Source organism: Carex rostrata, chromosome 15, assembly GCF_964058835.1.
Source record: "Carex rostrata chromosome 15, lpCarRost1.2, whole genome shotgun sequence".
Lineage (NCBI taxonomy): Eukaryota > Viridiplantae > Streptophyta > Magnoliopsida > Poales > Cyperaceae > Carex > Carex rostrata.
Genome location: NC_135932.1, coordinates 6,808,160 through 6,830,797, shown reverse-complemented (window position 1 = coordinate 6,830,797; position 22,638 = coordinate 6,808,160). Strand labels below are relative to the sequence as shown.

Sequence of the window (22,638 nt, the reverse complement as noted above, 5' to 3'; positions counted from 1 at the left end):
GTGTACAAACGCTTGCCAGCGACGCTCTCAAAATAACCGAGCTACACGGATTATTACATAAACAACCGTGTATGATTACTCTTTCTACACGGACATTTAGCTAAATGTCCGTGTACGATTACTCTTTCTACACGGATATTTAGCTAAATGTCCGTGTAGCTCTCTTATTTTTTTATGTTTAAATACATTTCTACACGGACTTTAGTTAAATGTCCGTGTAGAATTGTTTTTTTTTTTCCAATTTTTTTATAATGTTTAAATACATTTCTACACGGACTTTAGTTAAATGTCCGTGTAGAATTGTCCTTTTTTCCCTTTTTTTTTTTTTTGGTGGCTAGCTTCCAATTTTGTTAGCCATTTAAAATTAGAATTTCAAAATAGAGAAACATTAAACAGAGGTATTTTAAACTCATAATTTCAAAACTATACAGCAGTATAAATAATTTATGTACACTAAAATATACAAAATTATACAAATTCATATTGAGCATTACAAAATTTAAATTGAAATCGTCTTCTCCACATACATCTGACATCGTCGATCTGCTCCTTGGTGTAACACTTTTGCTTTGGTCCATACTACAATTATAATTTGGTATTAGTTAGTAACAAGAAAAGGTAGAAGATTACAATTCATGCAACATATATATACAAAGCCTTTTGTACATGCAATCTCATGTGATAAAACATAACATATACTCCTTATGATCCAATACAATGTTTGTATAAAAGTTATATCCTTACCACTTAGTAACCACATGATCAAGCTTTGGCCCAAAATTCAGTAAGTTGGGCTCAAATTGCCAAAACTCTTGGTTATGATCTAGTTTGGACCGAAATTTCATACAAACTAAGGCGTATTAGATCCAACATACCAAAAAAGGAGCTCCCGTGTGATCCATGACATGATGTCTCTTGGTTAAAGGTCTCCAACATATTGCATCTCCAATAAGAATCCATTGATTAACATATTAGGGAATAAAAATTCTCCTTTAAAATTTTCATCCAAAATTATAAGAAAATATTTATATATAAAATTAGTTGAATCTGTCTAGCTTTTATACGAACCATTGAAAATCAATTTCGTAAAAAAAAAAATTATTGCATCTTATATGAATTTACGATGGCTCTGATACCAAATGATAGTCTTAATAATTCATGACGTGTTTTGCAATTAAAAAAACACAAGCAATCCAGAATTCGTAAATTCAAAATAAAATAGCAAAGTAATTTAAATCTTACAGTTCTGAAGTGCAGACATCTTTAGGCGGAAGCATTAGTACTGATCTTCAACGGTTTTCCTCAGATCTGATGATGGAGACCTTAGGCGTTTTCTTTACTTCTCACTTTCAAAAAATGGTCCACATTACACTAATTATTTACATTATCTTAACAAATCAAGCATGCATGCATTAATTAATAATTGACCTAAATAAGCAATAATAAGCTAGTAACAGAAAAGAGAAATATATATATATATATATATATATATATAGAGAGAGAGATGGGCTATGGTGCATTGCAATGCATAGGCTATGGTGTGCATTGGACCATAAATCACCGATTCAAAGTCCAAATGACCGATCCAAACCGTTCATCTTGTTCTCCATATTAATATGTGTTTGAAGACCAAATTTTACATTTTTTGGAATTTTTTTACTATTTATTAAGCCACTTTGAAAATCGCTGATCCAACGGTGGCTTCTGATTTTACTGTTCCAAACAGTCACCGTTGGATCAGCGATTTTCAAAGTGGCTTAATAAATAGTAAAAAAATTCCAAAAAATGTAAAATTTGGTCTCCAAGCACATATTAATATGGAGAACAAGATGAACGGTTTGGATCGGTCATTTGGACTTTGAATCGGTGATTTATGGTCCAATGCACACCATGGCCTATGCATTGCAATGCACCATAGCCCATCTCTCTATATATATATATATATATATATATATATATACATGACTAAGCTTAGCAAGATAGAGAGGAAAAATACAAATTAACTTCAAAGATCTCAGATCCTAGCTCCTTGTGCACAGAAATCAAAATAACACTACTGGAAGGAGAGAGAGAGAGAGTATTAATTGATCAAAACGGCGCTGCTGGAAGGAGAAGGTCTTTTATATAACCAAAACCCTAAAATAACATTTCTACACGGATTTTTAAGTAAAAAATCCGTGTAGCTCTCTCAAGGCTTTCTATACTGTTATTTAAACAAAAAACCATGTACAATTTTCACCTTTCTACACGGCTCTTTATTAAACGTCCGTGTTGCTCTCTCAAGCTTTCTACACTGCTATTTAAACAAACATCCGTGTACAATTCTTACCTTTCTACACGGTTCTTTAATAAATATCCGTGTAGCTCTCTCAAGGCTTTCTACACTGTTATTTAAATAATAATCCGTGTACAGTTCCTAATAAACGTCCGTGTAGCTCTCTCAAGGCTTTCTACACTGATTCTTTAATAAACATCCGTGTAGAGATCCCACAGATATTTCGGGCTTCCAAAAAATTACAATTTATCCACGGTTTTTAGGTAAAATTATCAAATCCGTGTACAATGACCATTTTTGTAGTAGTGAATGTACAATTGTGGTGAATGAAATTTGAACTCAAGACCTCTAACTAAACATGTTTTATTTATTGAGGGTGGCTAGAGTATAAACAATTTAAAAAAGATAAAATTCAAATAAATTTCTATACGTATAACTAAAATTTTGAAATCATAGGGGTAACTTAGCCACCTTTTACTAAGCCTTAGATCCGCCATCAGCAATAACCCCTTTGTAACTATGCTTGTCTCGGAGTTTTAAGGGATGAATAGTAGTTTTTGACGAGGGTTCAAATATTTAATTTTTAGTTTCCATCAATATTTACTTTTTAAAATTTGAAATTTTTATATTATTATATGTGTATGGACATAAAATTTTATTGCTTTTCAGTTCTTCCTTTTTCATGATCTCCAATAATAATAGAGAAAGATTGTACTATGATCTCATAATTATATGGTCTTCCTTTTTAGTTCTCGTACTCGTTTCCGCGTCAACCTTCATAGGTATAAATACTTGGAATAAGATATTAATACTTACAAAATAAGATATTAATACTTGAGGAGGGTTCAAATGCCTCCATCATGCCTCCATTTTTTAAAACTTTAATAACTCAAAATTTAAATCTTAAAATTCAAAATAAAACCGTTGGATATGAACTACATCATTTTATTTATGCACGTGTAAAAAAATTATGATATTTCAACTTTGTTTTGGTTGTCATCTTGAGCTTGTAAAAATGTATACTAATGTGGATAATTTCTAGACATTGATTTTTCAACATATTGATTCATATAAAAGAAAAATCAAAATGTGATAATTTTTATGGGCGCATGGAGAAAATAACATAGATCACATCTAATGGTTTTATTTTGACATTTAAGTTTTAAACTTTGAGTTATTTAAGTTTTTAAAAATGGAGGCATGATGGAGGCACAAAAAATGGAGGCATTTGATCCCCCCCCCCCCTCTTAATACTTATATGTGTAACTTGATATGATCATCTTTATTTCCAGTTTTTCAATCGTTCTCGCGTCAACCTTCCTCTAATGAAGTAGTAGGGACGCCGTATCTCAACATCAATCTTCCATAATCGTCCACGTGTCAACATTCCTCTAACAAAAATAGTTAAACTCATAGGTGTAAATATGTTAATGCATAGGTATAAATATTTGCAATATTTGATATTAAAATTTTCAGATATAATCCAGTGTTATATATTGTAAAAAAAAATATTGGTAAGTGTAGGTACAAATACTTACACGAGGAGGTATAAACACTTGTGTGTGACGACGAATCCAAAAGTACGTCATCATGGATCTCATTTGAGAGAGAAAATTACGTAAAAGACATTCGTGATTTTTAGATTCATAAAAATTTTCACAAATCGTCAGAAATACGAACGAGATTGAACGGAGAAAAATCACCTCTAAAAACATGTATGGTCCCCCTCATGTAATTTGAGTAACCAAGTTTTTATGGTGCAGATATGTTTTGAGAGATTTAGTTGGGAGACAATTATTTCCGTAAAAATTATTCACCTTGTTGGTCCCAAAGGCACTTAGAGGGCGGTGAATAGGGTATTTTTTTTATTTTTAATCTAAGTTAATTTAACTACATGTGTCTACAAGTTATTCATGGTGGAAACTATAATTGTTAGTTTGTAATAATCTAGAAGTCAATAATACGATAAATTATCATAAAGCTTTATTCATGAATTGAATATTTATTTATATATCATTTTGTTGCCTTGAGTATTATTGAATTTATGGATCATTTCAAGTTCATGACTGAAATTGTGAAACTCCATAATATAGATGATATATACTCTTAAAAAGTCACTGACCAAAGTAATTAGCAGGAACACTAATTACCGCGATAAGGTTAGTATGTGGATTAAAAGATGGTTAAGTTTTACAAACCACCTGACACGAGATGTCATTTTAATCACATAGATACATGTTCTAGGAACATGGTATTTGACAGACCCCGAATGAAACATTAAATAGAATTGTGTTCGTGTCATTTATGTTTTCATTCAGTGTCAGGTTCTACAGTATGAGGTATTTATCGTTCCCACTGAGAAATATGTATGTGTGATTGTTATCTAACGTTGTCCGTAAAAAGCAGTCATAATGGTAGCTTTTCCATATGTATAGCTTAGCTGAGGAAGTGATAGTTTACCAAGAATACTATTTGTCCCTCGTATTTTATACGAGCTATAGCATCACTGGGCCCCTTGATAAAGTAAGATTATCTGCTAGCGGTATAATTACAAGAGTAATTATATTTGATAATCTGCTCAAGATCAAGAAAAGATTCAGTTAGCAAGGATGACACACATCTATCTTGAAACTAATATGATAGCTATGAGACAGAAGAACAGACACAAGTAAATTGTTTACTGGATCGTGATATTGTACTGTACAGCATCATCTGTGTAATTGGATGGTCATGATGTATACTGCCAGATACCACTCATGATTATAGAAGTTAAAACAGTTTTAACTCTATTTACCAACATAACACAGATCCTATTGGGTCACACCATATAGGAGTTAATCGGAGAATCTTATTATGATTGATTATAAATTGGTTATGATCAATAGTAAGATGGTTATAATTAATTATACGTGTTATAATTAAATTATAAATGTTATGTAAAATAACAAGCAAAAACATTGGTTAATTTATAAACGTGTGTGACACGTTGTATAAAAGTTAACCGGTTAATTTATAAATGTGCAGGACACGTTGTATAAATTACCAAAACAATAACTGCAAGAAATATAATTGTTCAGAATAATTATACGAATATTATTTGTATTCAGGCCGAGGGCATTCGGGTCTTTTCAGATTCGTCATTATCCGCATGACATGTCATCGATCCTATCCAGATGACACGTCATCAATCCTATCCACATGACACCTCACCCCCTAGGTGGCATGCCTTGTCATAGTGATATTTTGGTCTTTTCACATCATTTTAGAAGCTATAAATAGAGGGGTGCATGTAGAGAGAAAAACCACTAATTCACTCGTATCGTTTCGTGTCGAAACGAATCGGTATTTTCTCTCTTTCTCGGTTTCTCTCCCAAATAGTGTTTCGGTTGAGAAAAGAAAGTTATACGTAGTTGACGTATAATCTTGCGGATTTTTGTGAAGTATATTTACGGGATTGATGAATAGTGTTTTCCCGAATTTCGCGGTATGTCAGTTTTGCTTATTTGTGAAACTGAGTAGCTGAAAATTCGTGTTTACGGGTTTTCATCTTTTCCCCATGAATAGTGTTTTGCAGAATTCCACGGTTTATAGTATTTCTGGCAAAAGAAATAAACTGCTCACCGGTTAGTCCTGGTGGATAACCGATAGAGGCATCAGACGTCTGATGCTCCGAGGAGAATCATTCCCGTGATGTAGCTCTACTCGCTCGGTCTGCATTCCAACTGTGATTTGGAACAAGGTATAAATATGTTATATTAATCTATTTAATTGGTAAGTAGATTAAAATTTTAGAAATCAATCATGGAGTAGATCTGTAAAAATGATTAAATTGGGTTTTGATTCCAAAGGAATACTGAAGGTGGACAGCCTTGGAAAGTTTCCTGATATACCCCGTTTAATCCTGAGCTTAAGTTGGCCGTAGAAATTTTTGTTCTACGGTCATTCCGCAACTTAAGCCTAAACGGGTTTTGGTTACCCCGAAACCCAACAATAATAACTTAAATCTAAACAAATAAATATGAAAGTAAATAGTAGAGTTTAAAGACACTTGACACGAGAGTTGTTTACGGAGTTCAGCACTAAAGCATACGTCTCTGGGGCTTGCGACCTTCGAAATGGCACGCCTTTCTTAACCCAATGAGAAAGGAGTATAAGGTGGAATCGATGAGCCCTTACAAAGCTTCTAGAAAATCACACGGTCCGAGCATGGAATGGCTCACGAGCACTAAAGGCTCAAGGTTGAACAAGGTGAGCAACAAAGCTTCTAGTGAATAAGTTAGTAAGTTGATCATGCAAGATCACACTAAGAGATTGAGTATTGGTTGAATATGCTTGAGATTGAATATGAATATTGAAGTTGGAGTGCACAAGCAACAATGGCTTTTTCTAGATCTGAAAATTCGTGTTTTGAAATTCGTTGCGGCTAGAGTGATCATCCAAATCTCGATTTTGCTTCTATTTATATAAAGCTGAATAAAATAAAGTAATTTGGTCTTAACCGTTACAACAGTTCTTGAACCCAAAATTTTGATTTACCGTTGCAACGGTTGGTCTACCATGAACCCTAACGATTGTCTACCGTTGCAACAATCTAGTTTGGCTGTCGTCCTAATGGTTGATTTGTCGTTGTAACAGATTAATAACGGTTGGTCTCTAGAAGTTTGGGGGTGCCAACCGAATTTATTCGTTGTGCAAAGGATGAAATCGAATTAATATGTGCACCACGGTTAAGGGTTCCTATTTTATTTGTTGCAACGGTTGACCTTACTTAGGTCAATCTCAAGCTTATTCTACATGTGTAGAAGTCTAAATTTAGTTCAAATTAGACCCGCTACATATATAGCCACACGTATTACCACATGCATTTTCGCTCTGCACCGTTGGATTTGAATAAAAAATCGTGCAAATTAAATCTAAGATTTGTAAAAAAAATTTGTTGGGTACGCCTCTCCCCAGCAAAAGAAAAAACCCTAGAAATAGAGAGAGAAAGGGAAGGACTGCGACTCCGCCTTCCTTCACCTTCTGCACTGCAACTGTAGAGGATAGCTAGGTTAATACCCGTAGCAACCATAATTTTATATCATTAATTATGTATTAGAAAAATGTTGAACTCTTAACAAAAGATATTACAAATTAAGAACCATGAAAACTACATATTGCATGCATGAAAAAAAAAAATTCCTCACTATAAGAGTTGCTAATTAATCTTACCAACACTAGTATGTTGATGAAGCAAGGAGAAGTCAAAGAGAAACACCAGAAGCACCAAAACCACCTTTCTAGGAGACCAGTACATTTTTCCCTCATTAATTCCTCCCTCTTCTTAAACCATCAAAGCTCTCTCTCTCTCTCTCTCTCTAACTGTTAGTCAGAGACAGCAGGGAGTAGATTTGGTGCAGCATGAGCCATATATAGGGTTTTTAAATATATATCCCTCTTCTGTCCCTCTTAATTGCTTGCCTTGAAGAACTACATCTCTTGTGGTATGATGAGAAGATTCCCATTGTTTGTAGGACTGTTTAATTAGCTAATTATTGTCTTGTCTCTCCTTGGTCAAGTTTACAATATGTCCTTCATCAGTAAAATTTTATCTAAAACACCCTCCTTTAAAGTACTAATTATGAAATGTGATCCTATGCGATGGTGCCTGCCTGCCTAGGTAAAATATGGATAGCTATTAGCTAGGGGTGCAAACGGATTGGATAATATATGACTGTATTTGGATCCGTATCAGAAAATTAGATCCGGATATCTGATATATGAATATTCGTGCGGATACGAATACGGATATGATTTTGAATTTTAATTATCTGTATTCAAATAGTAGATATATCATATATACTATATAATTTAATATATATTATAAAAATATTTTGCAGTGAAGTATGTGTATGAATGATAATGAAATACTGAAAAACTTGTATTTTTTGGCTGTTTTGTTGTATAGATATGGATAGTAATATTAATTCCTTAGTGTTGTTTTGCTATTTTTGTTGTTTTGTTGTATTGAAAGGGATGGTAATATTAATTCTTTACTAGTAGGACAATATCATTTGTATCTTCCTGGAGCTTGTAGCGCTTGTAACAAAATGAAATATCTACTTGCATAAATTGGTGCCAATGGACTTCTTATTGAAACAATTATGGACTTCAATTGAATACTCACCCGTGAGTTCAGCACTTGAGCGAAGAGGGAGCGGAGGTGAGACAGGAGGGGAGTGGTGAGGCTGGTACGATAAAGGGGGCTCGTCGAAGATGGAAAAAGACCGCTTCCCGCATAACGCGGCGGACATCGTGGCGTTGCGGCGCCAACACCTATTCGTGCTTTTCTACTTTCTACGCCGCAGCTAAGAATGATGCGGAGAGAGAGAGAATGAAAGAGAGGGTTTGGTTCTCTTTTCTTTGGTAAAAAGGGGGAAAGAGCAAGGCGGCTGGGAGGGAGGGAAATATTTGGTAATCTACGGGAGGGGATGAGATTTAGGGTTCTTTTGTTTGAGTCCGATTTCTCTAAAGTAACTCGAATTTTTTGTTTAGATCTGGACTGTCCGATCAGAATTCGGTCTGAGGTGGAATCCGCAAATATCTTGAATATTGGTGCCATAAAAGATCGAACGGTATGGATCTAAACTCATAATTTGAGTTACTTTATGGCATCCGAATTGCAAAGAGGTCAAAATTTTTTTCTGGGAGGGAAAAACTGACGAGGAAAATTATCAAAATTTTGGAGGGAATTTAATTAAGGTAAAATAAAGAGATAAAAGTTGTCAAATTTTAGGAAAAAAAATCAATTAAGTAATTTGTATATATTGTGTAACTCACGTGAAAAATTAGAAGGAAGATTCAAATAAAATGAGGAAGATTCAAAATAAAATATGTATTCAAAGTTTTAACTTCAATTATAAAATTAATTTGTACTGCAAAATTTCAGATAATTGGACATAAAGATTTGGTTTATTTGAATTGAATTTTATTTAAGAAAAATACTTTTTTGCAAAAGTTTAAGAGATAAAGTGCAATTTTTAGCCCATCGATTCAACGTGAAGTGTTTATAACATTTCGATGTTTTAATATTTTTATCGACTAGATGAATAGGTAAATAAAATTAAATTTTCATAAAACTTTGCTACAAGAAAATAAATGAAGTGCTCTTTAATTTTAACGGTTTCGATCAACCAACGGACGACATATTGATGTGCACCTCAATTAACTCACAAAACTAGAGCTTATGACTCATATCCTATATGCATGAATATGCAACATGAACTCTAGTTTGTTGAGTTAATGAAGGCACATGGAAATGTATCGTCAATTGGTTGATCGGAACCGTTGAAATTAAAGAGCATTACATTTATATTCTTGACGCAAAGTTTGATGAAAAATTATTTTTATTTACTCATCCATCGAGTTTTTAATGTGATTATGTTTTTAATGTGATTATGTTTTTAATTTGATGCAAATATAAAGATTTGAGTTTTTCCTGACTGTGAGCATGAAACTGAAATGAAGCTTTTGTTTTACATTTTCCAACCATTTTATTTCACATTCTCATTAACTATACAACTTTAGGTAGTAAGAAAAATTTCTTTCATTCATTAAGATTTGTGGAAAATACATAAATACAGGGAAGTTTCTTTTCTATTATAAATTAACTGTCTTTTAAAACTTGAATTTGTATGCATAATTTAATTTTTGCATGGTGCATGCATATCTTAGGAGAAGAGGATAAACCTTGTGTCAATCAGTGTCATGGCAAGTTCACAACATGGTACCTAGCCGATTGTACCAGTTGATGATTTGATCAACCCAAGGGTGAAATCTCTGAATCCGTCAAACACTGGCAATTACTGATCATGCAATTGCACTTGTACTAGCTGGAGTTCTAGTAATCTAACTTGCATATGGTGAGCCTAATTTCGACACACCTACTGCCATCAGTGTGGTAATAACTGTAACTTCTTTGTCCAACTCTGAGATATTTATTCAATCAGGGAAAGTAATTTGTACAAGTGGAACATGACATGTCAAGTGTCTCTGATAGCGTCCCTGTTCCCACTTAGAAATACCATATAGGTAACCAGGTCTTGTACCAGTGCAAAAGGCAAAGAAATGCAAAAGAATTTCCAACTGGTACACAATATGACTACCGACGACATCTAAAAGAAAACAGAACAGTAAGTAGGGGTAAAAAGGTCATCACAAAGTTCCCTGCTTGATTTTACATATTTAAGATATTTCTGCTATTTTAGAAGTGCATCTGTATCTCATCTTTGAAATATATAAAAACTATTAAATAAAATATAATGTTTACCGTACACTACTCCTGACCCCTGTTTCGTAAACCAACAAATTTGAGAGTCCATTTGTTACGAACCAACAAATTTGGTATATCATATATAAAGGGTGTGATGTGCCATCTGTCATCTGGAAGTTTGTATCTAGTGCTCAGGTATATTTTCATAGTTTTTACAGGATTTAAAGTGGTTTATTTCTTCAAGTTTCAGGATACAAAGGGCAGTTTTGTCTTTCTCTGGCATGCTGACTTGTGATTTTTGCACAGAGCAAACTACAGCTCCAAATCAGGAGTTTTTGGTACCAAAATTCTCAGAACATCATGTACTATCACCTAGATTAATCTCAAAGTTTTCTAAATTTTCTAAATTTTCTAACTGGGTCAAACTAGTAATTTTGTACTGTTCAGTTTTGATACCAATCACCGATTGTACCAATTGCTGGAATTTTTGAAATCTGATTTTTGAAAGTCCTTAATTAATTGTATAAAAATCACAAAAATGTGAGGTTTGTTTCTGTGAGTTCCTGATAATGTCTTATATCCATCTATGCAAGGATTTGGTTAATTTATGACTTTCTTCACTGGTTTTTGGTCTGATTTGCAAGAGGATTTTGTTTGAGGCATTGAGTATCTGAGTAATGTATATACTGGTACTTAGTAACGCAAAAAAATTCACTCAAATAAAATCATGTTTATATCTACTCATCAAGTACCATTAACAGTATCATTTATCAACTTATTTTGCTTATTTTGTTCCAATTTCAGAGCTTAAGCATCAAATTTGAGAGGATAAGGAAAGAGAATGACAGTATGCAGATTGAACTCAGGCCACTCAAATCTCTGACATAGTTTTTATTCTTTCATATAAAAGCTTATTTTGTCACATATTTTGTACTATTATTTTTGTTTCTCCATTATTTTGAAATGTTTGTTCTAAATGCAAGAATTTTAAGTTATCAAAGTATTAAATTTTTATATACTGCTATTATTCGTGCTGTTGTGAATTTTAATTAAAAGCTTCATTAAAAAGGAGATATCAAATAAACAAAAATGAATCTGTCTCCAGTAAATAAACTATTTCATGGCTAATCCCATACAATTGTTTGGAACTTTTAGTCCATACTATTTACATGCGAATGATAATGGACTATTTACCTGGATCTTCAATAAAATATAATATAAACATGGAGTTAAGCAGTTGCATGGCCATGGGGTTAAGTAGTTGCATGGACCTTTAATTAAATATAATATATACTAAGTTTTTAAGTAGTTGCATAGCCATGGAGTTGAGTTGTTGCATGGACCTCGAATTAATTATAATATCTGACCTTCAAAACTTATTTGCATGGTTGAACATCACACAGTTGCATGGTTGCACTTTACACAATTGCATGCGATACCTGTTACATGGGGATTCGCATGTAACAAGTTTAAAAAGTCAACAAACGTCATTTCTTTTGCATGAGCCGTCTCTACCATGCAACAAACTGGTGCTGAGCATGCAAAAAACGATTATTCTAGTAGTGTTGTGTTCATCTTTTGGTGCAAATTATTGTTGAAAGAATGTATCAAAATCTGGTCAAGTTTTGAGTCAAGACTCAAGAGGCAACCTTCTTTATTTGATCATTGAATAAGATAAAACTTTTTTAATTGGCACCTGCATTATAAAAAATAAAAGAGAAATTTGGATATATACCCATCACAACTTCTTTAATTGGATATTTACCCATCCAAAATTAAAAATTAGATATTTTCCCATCTAAACATCATCTATTTATTAATATACCCATTTTCAATTTTTCTCAATAAAAAAGGTAAATCATTATTAATAAAATATTTAAGAGACTATTTTGCCCTTCAAAAAATTGAGCGCTAAAACCTACTTCACTTTCCATCTCCCGCTATTCTTCCGATCGACCCTTCCTCTCCCAGTGCGCGCGCCCCTCCATCCCACGCAAACCCTCCATCTCGTGCAATTCTCCGTCCTGCCTCACCCTTTCTCTTCCTGCGCGATACTCTTCCACCCTCGCGACCCTCCTCCATCAGAGGCAAGCCTTCCCCTTCCATCCAATTTTACCATTTCTTCTTCCTTTCACAAAAATTGTTTGCAATGGAGGAAGATTGGAACAGTATTGATCCATTTTCTTCGTTGATTATAAATTCTAATACTGATCAGTCCATCAATGTTTTGAGCAAGCAAGATGCAACACCTCGTAAGAAGTTGAAGTCGGTGAGAAAGAGAACACATGTGATGGTCGATTGTTCAAAGTATGTAAAATTATAAACTATGATTTGGAGAATAAAGCCTTGGAAACAGATATCAATAAATTTAGATTCGTAAGAAGTTGTATACTTATGTATTTGTAGAGCATGTTTTGAAATATTATAATTAACGTACAGTGCTTTGTGACACTGATATTAGTCGAACCGGCCTTTATATGATGTACTGGTAAATATAGTATGATTAATTTATCTATGGACTAGCTTTCGAGATTGTTCCAGAACATGGCCTAATTACATATGTTTATGTCTAATTTATCTGTGGAGGCCACAAAAAATTTTTGAAATTCAAATTTTGTAACGGGTCAGGTACGGGTACGGGTATGCGGGTAGACGGGTACGGGTACAACGGGTTTTTTTCAAAATTATGTTGTCCGGTCCGTTTATTACCCGTACCCGTCTATCCGTCTACCCGTTTGTACCCGGGCAACGGGTACGGGTACCACGGGTAACGGGTACGGGCCGGGCAAAACGGGTTCAACCCCTAACGGGTTTAGCAAACCTCTAGGAAAAGGTTGTACTTTAATTTATTGATCAAAAGTTAATTTTAAAACTTTTAAATTTAGCACGAGTAATTTTTTCAACTTTTTTGTAGGAATGCTAACATTGGTGCTACACAACCAAAGAAGAAGGCATGTCCGTCAACTATTTTCAAGATTCTTGAAAAAGAAAATATATAAGCTTTAGTCTAGTATTTTGTTAGGGGTGCTAATATATTCACCCGTTTTTGTAAGGGTGCTAACATATTCATCCGTTTTTGTAAATGATATATAGCATATATCATTGGTAATATATTTTTGGTAATAGATATTTAGTAATATGGCAAAATTATGGTAATATAGCAAAATTATGGGTATATTGCAAAATTGTTCATTCTGATATGCTTTCATTTGGTAATATATATGGTAATATGGTATTTTGGTATCGAGTGCCAGTGGGTTGATTTGTTAGTTGTGCTAAGAAGGGTATTTTTGGCAACTAACTGTACCAGCAAGGTTGAAGAACATGTTTCATTGGTACAGGTACAGTTTTGGATTTAGCATCAATTGCGATTGATTAGTTTAGTTATTTGTTCTTTTCTTTCTTTGTGTGGAATTATTTGAAGAGATGATAGATCTGCATGTTTCTTGGGATTGAAATTGTTTGTTTGTGTGTGTACAGTATTCTTTGAAGGGAGGTTCTGTACAGTATTCTTTGAAGGGCAAAATAGTCTTTTAAATATTTTATTAATAATGATTTACCTTTTTTATTGAGAAAAATTGAAAATGGGTATATTAATAAATAGATGATGTTTAGATGGGGAAATATCTAATTTTTAATTTTGGATGGGTAAATATCTAATTAAAGAAGTTGTGATGGGTATATATCCAAATTTCTCAAAATAAAATAAATAAATAACACAAATCAAGTCGCAAGACTGATTGCATATATATACACTCAATCTCAATTAATAAATGTACGATTTTGTTGTCACATTTATATTAGGGGAATAACTAAAGAGAATCAATTTAAGTAAAGCTGTATTTGTACCAAATTATAGTAGGGATGTAACTGATTGGATCTGGCTTATTTGGTTTCCACTAAATCGATAATTATTGGATTATATGGTTTGGTTTTTCGGTTTAAATGGTTGGGTACAATTATACTTTTATTTTTATATTTGATCCGACTTAATCACATTTGTTTTGATTTAATCAAACAAACTAAAATTTACTTGATATCTATTTGAATAACTTCGATTTTTTATATTTAGTTCAGTTTAATCTTCTTATTTCGGTTCGACTGATCTTGATATTTATTTCTATGATTATTAAGTGTATTTGTGTAGTATTAAGTTTTGAACTTAATCTCTCTTATTTCAATTCAACCAAACAAAACAAAATTTAGTTCAACTTTTTTTGATTCAGTTGTTAATCAGTCGATAAGTCGAATTCAGTTAGTTTTTAGGGAAATAAATATGTTGCGATAAAAATTGCAGGGAGACTGCGATTCAAAATCCCTCCCTTCATTTTATGGAATGCACGGATCTCAAAAGAAGCTATTATTTATGCACGAATCTCAAGAAAAATGAAAGGAGAGATTTGAAATCGCAGGGTTCCTATAATTCTTTGAAATCGCAGAAGATTTATTTCCAATTTTCAGTTAGATTTTTAAAACCGAATAAAATTTAATTGAACTATTTTAATTTGACTTTAAACAAACCGGCCGTTTGAACATACCTAACAAGAAGCGCCTCCTCTATGTGATTGACCAACGGCCCAGCCCATGAAATAAAACCTAGACAGATAAAAAAACTGAAGAGGTAAAGTACTCTTCAAAACGGACCGGACCGGCCCGGCCCGGTCCATAATCAACCCATTGCAAAAGGGCCGGTTGGAGGCATGTCAGCATCGCTGTCATTTTCTCGCCCACCGCAGTAGTAAAGCGCAGTTCAAAGTACCGTCGGTGGCAGTATTCCCACTCCAAAACGAATTAAAAGGTAATCATGGTAAAATTACTAGGATGGTCCCTGTAATAGTGTAATTTGCTGTTTGTTAGTTTTGCGTTTTAGTATGTAAACATTGTGAGTTTCTCATTTTGGTACCCCACACTTCAACTTTGGTTGTATTTTGTTTTATTTTATACCAGCGATTATCTTAGTCATAGCTAAAAAAGTTTTCAATTAAATAAACATTTTTATTTGTTATAAGTTTACATTTTTTATTAATTGGTTATATGTTTATTTTTTATTAATTAAAAGTATTAAAGGATGCATAAAAAATAGTTCCTAAAAGCTTTCATTCATTCAAGCAATAAGATCTATACTTCTATATACAAACAATCCATACAGTGGTACAATTGATATTTCTTACTATCTTACGTTTAAGTTGATCTTGTTTTGCTTATACTTTAGTTATGTTTTAATTTCTATTTATCATGTGAAATTAAATTTCATAAAATAAAATAAAAACCCGAATGAATATTCACATCATTATTGATAGTTTTGATTCAAAATGTACAATATCTGCAAACTCTACTAGAATTAACTCAAATAAATAGCCTTTATTTTCTATGAAGCACTAATTAAAGATTATAATTAATATGAATTACCGTAAAAATTTGTTTTTTCACTCGGAGATATTGTAACAAAATTACTCATATATACGCTAATGTTAGTGATAATTCGCTCTCTTTCCTTTCATATAACCGCAAAACAAAATATTATCAATACTAACATTAAAACTAATAATAACACCAAAATACACCAGACAAACAAACATCAATAATATAATACCAGCTATTTAATTATACAAGAACAATATAAAACACAAAAAACACTACAGTTGTGCTTCAAAAAAGATGAAATACCTCTCATTAAAAAAAGGAAAAGGAGCGGAGATGAAAGGCCAGCAGATCAGACTTGATTAAGGTTGTTCCTCTTCTCCAAAAGAGAGGAAAAAAAAAACGGAGGGGAGAGAAGAGAACCTTGTTATACAAATTTTTATAAATTTGTCATCCTCCAAATCAGAATGCAAAAAGAGTAAAAAAATCTCATATCTCTCTACTCCTACATTTTGGGGAGCACAACCTAAGCAGCACAGCACTAAAAAAATATCTGTAAATTCTAAGGATGTTAACGTGAAAATGAGTGAATCTTCCTTGGGGGCCATCTGTCTAAATTAGCTTTTTTCTTTTCCTAAATGATAATATATAAAAAAAACAAGAAGAAAAGCGAACTACCACAGTGCATACACACCTTCACACCCTGTCTGGTCCTTTACCAAGCCACCCAACGGAGACCCACAAATCGTCTTCTAGAATCATCCTTTCTGCATCTGTAGCGTCAATTATTGTCTTTTTCCTGATCCATCATGGCACAATGAGATGAGATCCAGGTCCTCGTTCAACCGCCGCTTTCGCTTGCCTTCTACTACTCTCTTCTCCCTCAATTCTAGAGCCATTATTCTTTGCGCTAGTCGATATCAGTACGATGTACGGATGCCTTAAGTGGCGATCTGAATTGAACCATTGTTGTCTCCATGGACGCCTCCTCTCGACCAGCTGTTGTGATCGACAATGGCACCGGGTAGCTTGTGACTTCTCGATTCTGATTAGCCTTTTATAGTTATAGTGATTTTTGTTTTTGTTCCTCTTTCTTTTTGTGTTCTATGTTGAGTGGCGCGAAATTGAAGAATGTGTTGTTGTAAGTACTATTAGATGCGCTATTATTAGATTCCAATGGAGAGAGGGATTTGGGTCGAAATTGGGCTAATTTACTCCAGTCAGCTGTAAATTTCAAAGATTTAGACCAAGTTCTTTCCAATTTTCTCAACGGAGGGATTAGAAATTTCAGTTTACAATACCGAGAAATAAAAATTTCGTATTAGTAGGCCCATTGAATTTGCTCCTAGTTGTACTTTACATAACAGCCCTTGCAATTTTTAATTTTGTCAGGTACACAAAAATGGGTTTTGCCGGGAATGTGGAGCCCTGCTTCATCATTCCAACAGTAGTGGCAGTGAATGAATCATTTTCAAATCAAACAAAAAGTACTAATAAAGGGAACTGGCTAGCTCAGCATACAGCTGGTGTAATGGCTGATCTCGACTTCTGCATTGGAGAGGAGGCTTTGTCAAGGTCTCGTGCTAGTACCGCCTACAATCTTAGTTACCCGATCCATCATGGTCAGGTATGTCATATAACCTAGCTGTTTGTAAATGAAGTTGCAAAATGGCTTTTTTGATCGTTTTACAACACGAGTTATCTTGGCCTCTTTTAGAAGGTGTGCCATTCTGTAACAAACTTTAGGGTTGGTGTGAAGGCAGGATAGACAGAGAAATGTCATCCTCCAAAGAAGCTAAATCTCGATTTATTGTCAGTCAAACTCTGAATTGCAGTACTAAATAAAATATGTTATAGATCGAGGCTTTATGCATAAATGGAAAAGGTTAAACAGATAATGAATACTAAAAAAGGAAACAAGATAGGGAGCTCATTTGGTCCTAATATAGCCTCCCACGTACTATTAATGCTGTTAATAAATATAATTCAAATTACTAAAAGGAGATCTTCAGAGCGGATTAGTTTTACTGCTCACATTGCTCTTTTTATTTGAGGATTTGGTTAGTGGTAGCCCTTAATTGTGGCTTTATGTATATCTCAATGAGATAATGGTTAGTAATGGCATCATAGAAATACTGATAATTTACCAAATATGCCTCGATATCTCTTCATCAACCTGAGTAATTACTAAATACGCCTAAATTACTCTCCATTCGACCTGAATATTTAACCAAAGGGAGAATACAGGAAAAATTCTGACCTGCATAAAGCTGTATGGTACAGATGGTTTCCGGTTAAACACATAATACTTTACTACAGACTGGCATCATATTCATGAAGTAAAACCATGATGCATCAAAAAGAAATTTTGATCATGTCCTTTTTTTACTTGAAAGAGAAGTGCCAAAATAAATAATATTCTTTGGGGGAATGACGGCTGATTTGCTTCTTCTTTTTATTGCAGGTAGAGAATTGGGATGCAATGGAAAGATTTTGGCAACAGTGCATTTTTAACTATTTGCGCTGTGACCCGGAAGACCATTACTTTCTTCTCACAGAGAGCCCACTAACTGCTCCTGAAAACCGAGAATATGCAGGCGAGATCATGTTTGAGACATTTAATGTACCTGGTTTGTATATAGCCGTACAACCAGTACTTGCTCTTGCAGCTGGCTATACCACCAACAAGGTTTGTTATAAAAAGACATTTTACTGTTCTTTATTCAATTTCGTGTTTTTTCTAAATTTAGAATTATAATATTGCTTCTGTATGGACCTAACAGTAAATAAGTCAGCTAAGTTTGCAGATTACTGATCATGACCAAATGACCCTAACCATATCTTTCTCAATTAATTCATACAAATTTGGGACTGAACATTTTAATCATTTTGATTTAATTTAAGAAAAAGGCTACTTAAAAGGGGCAAAATTGTCAGCATTTAGTAACACATCTTTTGGTCAGTAAATTCAATGTTTTGGTATAACTAAAGAAAATCTTAAAATTATCTTTTGTTTAAAAGATGCCTTTATCTTATACTTTTGCAGTAATTGGATCCTAGTGATTAATTTAACTTGTAGTGTAATGGTTGGAAAAAAAATTAAAAAAACTTAATCATTTTATTTTCAGTGTGAAATGACAGGTGTGGTAGTAGATGTGGGAGATGGTGCTACACATGTTGTACCAGTAGCTGACGGCTATGTGATCGGGAGCAGTATTAAATCTATTCCAATTACAGGCAAGGATGTTACCTGCTTTATCCAAAAGCTTTTGAAGGTAACTTATGTTTCCGTCCCTTTTTTTTATTTGTTTTCCCTTTTTTCCCTTATATTGCCTATTATGCGTCTCGCGTGGGTGTCATGGTTTCCAAGTTCATTTGATAGAACAAGATTTCACTAGTGGTCTCTGGAAGATCTGAGTTTTTTTTGTTTCTTTTAGGAAAGAGGAGAGTTCATTCCACCTGAAGATTCTTTTGAAGTAGTTAGGAAGATTAAAGAGACGAGTTGTTACACTTGCTCTGACATAGTCAAGGTAACTCAAATGTTAAAGTGACCATATATAATGTACTCTTCTATTACTTCTATTAAAGAGGCCATATATAATCAGAAGTTATATTCTTCTTTTTTTCACAAAAGCTCTTAAGTTATGCACTCTTCTATGGAGTACGGTATTAGGAATGTACAATAGAAATCAATAGTAGAGAACAAACACTTGTTATCTGGCTTGTTTGAGTTTACAAAGCTTTTGCTGAAAATAGAAGTCATTTGCCTTTTCTTTCAGGAGTTCAATAAACATGACAGAGAACCCTCCAAGTACATTAAGCAATGGACCGGTGTTAAACCAAAGACAGGGGCATCATACACATGCGATATTGGATATGAGCGTTTCATGGGTCCCGAGGTGCAGTTTGCTTCTTCTTTTATTTCTTCCTTGGCTTTTTCTTTTGTTTTGATAGTTGCTGTACAGCTCTTTTATCATTATTTTTTGTTAGAATCTTTTGTTTCAAATTATTGATAGGATACAAATGTCCTCGTGTTGTTTTTGCAGTAATATATTTTGTCTATTTAGTATATCTTCCTTACACTTTTGTATTTTTGTACAAAGATATTCTTCTCTCCAGAGATTTATGATAGCGACTTCACGACTCCTTTACCTGCTGTAATTGACAAATGCATTCAGTCTTCACCAATTGACACAAGAAGGGCTCTGTATAAGGTACGTCAATCACCAAAAGTAGTTATGGTTTTACTGTGTCAAACCTGTAAACCCTAATTGCTTTTGCTGCAAGGAATCATATCTTTTCTTTTTGCTACTATGGGTTCTTTGACTTTTGGCTCTTATCTTGTGACATTTATAATAATACAAATTTATCTGAACATACATGTCGCTTTTAAACACTAACTCTGGTTCTGAAATCAGAACATATTGAAGTCAAAATCCCGTCAGTATCCTATTCAAAATCTCAAGTCAATATACATTTATCTTATTAATAAGCTGCATTTATTTCAGAATATTGTATTGTCGGGGGGATCGACCATGTTCAAGGACTTCCACAGAAGATTGCAGAGGGACTTGAAAAAGATAGTAGACACTAGGGTTCGAGCAGCTAGTGCCCGGCTTGGACCTGATGTAAAAGTAAGATTGTTTCCGTACGTTTTCTTAATGATAAAGAGTAAAAACTCTCAATTAACCTGACGATATTTATATATTCTTTTTCCCTTTTTGTGTAGTCTCAACCAATTGAAGTCAATGTGGCGAACCATCCTATCCAGAGATATGCAGTTTGGTTCGGAGGTTCTGTGCTTGCTTCTACTGCTGAATTTTATGGGGTATTTCATGTCTATCATTTTATAGATATGTTGTTTGGTACTACTGCAACATTTACTAACATCTTTCATAGGTAGACAATATAATATTTCTGGTAGTGTGAAGGTAGTTCTTGATAAATCCTGACCAAACATTACACCTACCAAAATGTTAAAAAAATATATAAGACAATATAATTCTTTAGGATAGGATTGCTATAAGTCAGATATCATAATGGTTCTTGTCCTGACATAATGAGCATAGCTTTCCAGAGAACCTTTTTTCTTAATAATAGTTGTCACATGAAGGATTGGTGCAATGATTCTTTGCTTCTGAAGAAATATTGTTCATTGTTTTATTATCATCATTTTGATTTCTTCTCCTCTTAGGCATGTCATACAAAGGCAGAATATGAGGAGTATGGAGCAAGCATTTGTAGAACAAATCCTGTATTTAAGGGTATGTACTAGTACTAATTCAAAACACGATTGGGGATAGAATACAGGAAGAATGCATAGAAAATTGTTAGTAGGAAAAACTTAGATTAGCTTTGTACGTGTACAATATTTTTGTAATTGTATTTTCTTTTAGCCTTATAGGTTTCACGAGGCAAAAGAAATTCCGCTTTAACAAAAAAAACAAAAAAAACAAAGTGAATTCAAAGCCTAAGCAGCTGCCATTTTGTATAATTACTAGCTTAATTCCATTTTCAGAAATTGCTTAATTCCATTTTCAGAAATTAAATGCATGTATTATTTGGATCTTTTTTTTTTTTTGGTTCTGCTTTTATTTTGTGATTTTTCTTGTCTACTTTTGTAAATGAATTCAGTAATATTTAATGTAGTGGTATAAAGGTTATATCTACTGTTACGAAATTGACTCCAGATCTGCTGTTACCTGACAACACTTGCTAGTGTAACACTAATTCATTGTTATATCTGTTGATCTGAGCGCAGAAACACCTGATTCTGTTTTTTTTTTTTTTTTTTTTTTTTTTTTTTTTTCTTGTCTACTTTGTAAAAGAATTCAGTTGTATTATTTAATGTACTGTTACGAAATTATGTGCAACTGGTTTGCTCTAAACTCTTCAACTGGTTTGTTCTAAACTCTTGATTAATGAAAATACCAACGGATTTTAAATCCAAAAAAAAAAATCATTGTTATAAATTTTCATGACTGCCTGCTTTGATGAAATCAAGTGATATAAATGTTTATTCCGTGTGGTTCGTTTTCACTGTGTTACATGACATCAACCAAGCGTTCAAGCACCACCAACAAAAATGAAAATATTTTAGACTAACATTCTGCGATACCCATATCCGAGGAATATCAAATATCTTGCTAATCTGAAATATGAATAGCCCTTGCAATGCTCAGCAAATATGTAGTGTCCAAACAGGAATTTTTTTTATAAACCATAAATAATCAAATTATTTTTACGGAACCAATATGATTATTTTTTTTTTTAAAAAAAACCATAAGAACCAGACGGTCCGTCCGGTCTCAAAATCAGTTTTTCCTCAGACAGGACGGACCATTCGGTCTCACATTTTTTTTTTTTTAAAAAACAGAAAATTTTTAAAAAATTTGTATTAAAATATTAGAAATGTTGAATATATTTCTTTGAAAATAGATGAAATACAATATAATTTGATTTATTTTAAAGATTGCAACAAATAACTCTGATCAATATTTTTCAGATTGGGTTTTTCGCGGCTGTAAGAAAAATTAATATATTTCTGTGTTATTAGAAAAAAATAAAAATGCTTAGATTCTGAGTTATTGATCCCGGTTCAAAAGTCACTTCTAGATAATCCAGAAAATATTGTCATCTTTCTAGAATATTTAATTTATAAAAAGTTGTATTTATTTTGAGAATTCTTTTTGAATAATAATCATTAAATAACTTAAAGTTTTTATTATTTTTTTCAAAAATAGATACAACT

General features: G+C 33.2%; 1 protein-coding gene and 1 long non-coding RNA gene across 3 annotated transcripts in view; one reads left to right on the top strand and one right to left on the bottom strand.

The window, feature by feature from the left end:
• Positions 1–19,984, bottom strand: part of LOC144566249 (uncharacterized) — a 35,029-nt gene extending 15,045 nt beyond the window's left edge. Inside the window, exons 1-2 of the long non-coding RNA XR_013515165.1 lie at positions 19,851–19,984; positions 19,553–19,811 (exon numbers count right to left, since the gene is read on the bottom strand). This is a non-coding gene — a long non-coding RNA (uncharacterized LOC144566249). The remainder of the gene's footprint in view (positions 1–19,552; positions 19,812–19,850) is intronic.
• LOC144566246 (actin-related protein 3) lies at positions 16,534–21,412 on the top strand. Of its 2 annotated transcripts, XM_078316217.1 has the most exons (10): positions 16,534–16,911; positions 17,280–17,514; positions 18,352–18,576; positions 19,016–19,162; positions 19,325–19,417; positions 19,667–19,786; positions 19,991–20,101; positions 20,396–20,521; positions 20,617–20,715; positions 21,082–21,412. In XM_078316217.1, the coding sequence occupies exons 1-10, from the start codon at positions 16,865–16,867 to the stop codon at positions 21,160–21,162; spliced, it is 1,284 nt and encodes a 427-aa protein (XP_078172343.1). In that variant the 5' UTR covers positions 16,534–16,864; the 3' UTR covers positions 21,163–21,412. The 2 variants fall into 2 exon arrangements, with proteins under 2 accessions (XP_078172343.1, XP_078172344.1); XM_078316218.1 differs by lacking the exon at positions 19,991–20,101 and having other exon boundaries at positions 16,548–16,911.
• Positions 21,413–22,638: the final 1,226 nt, after the last annotated feature.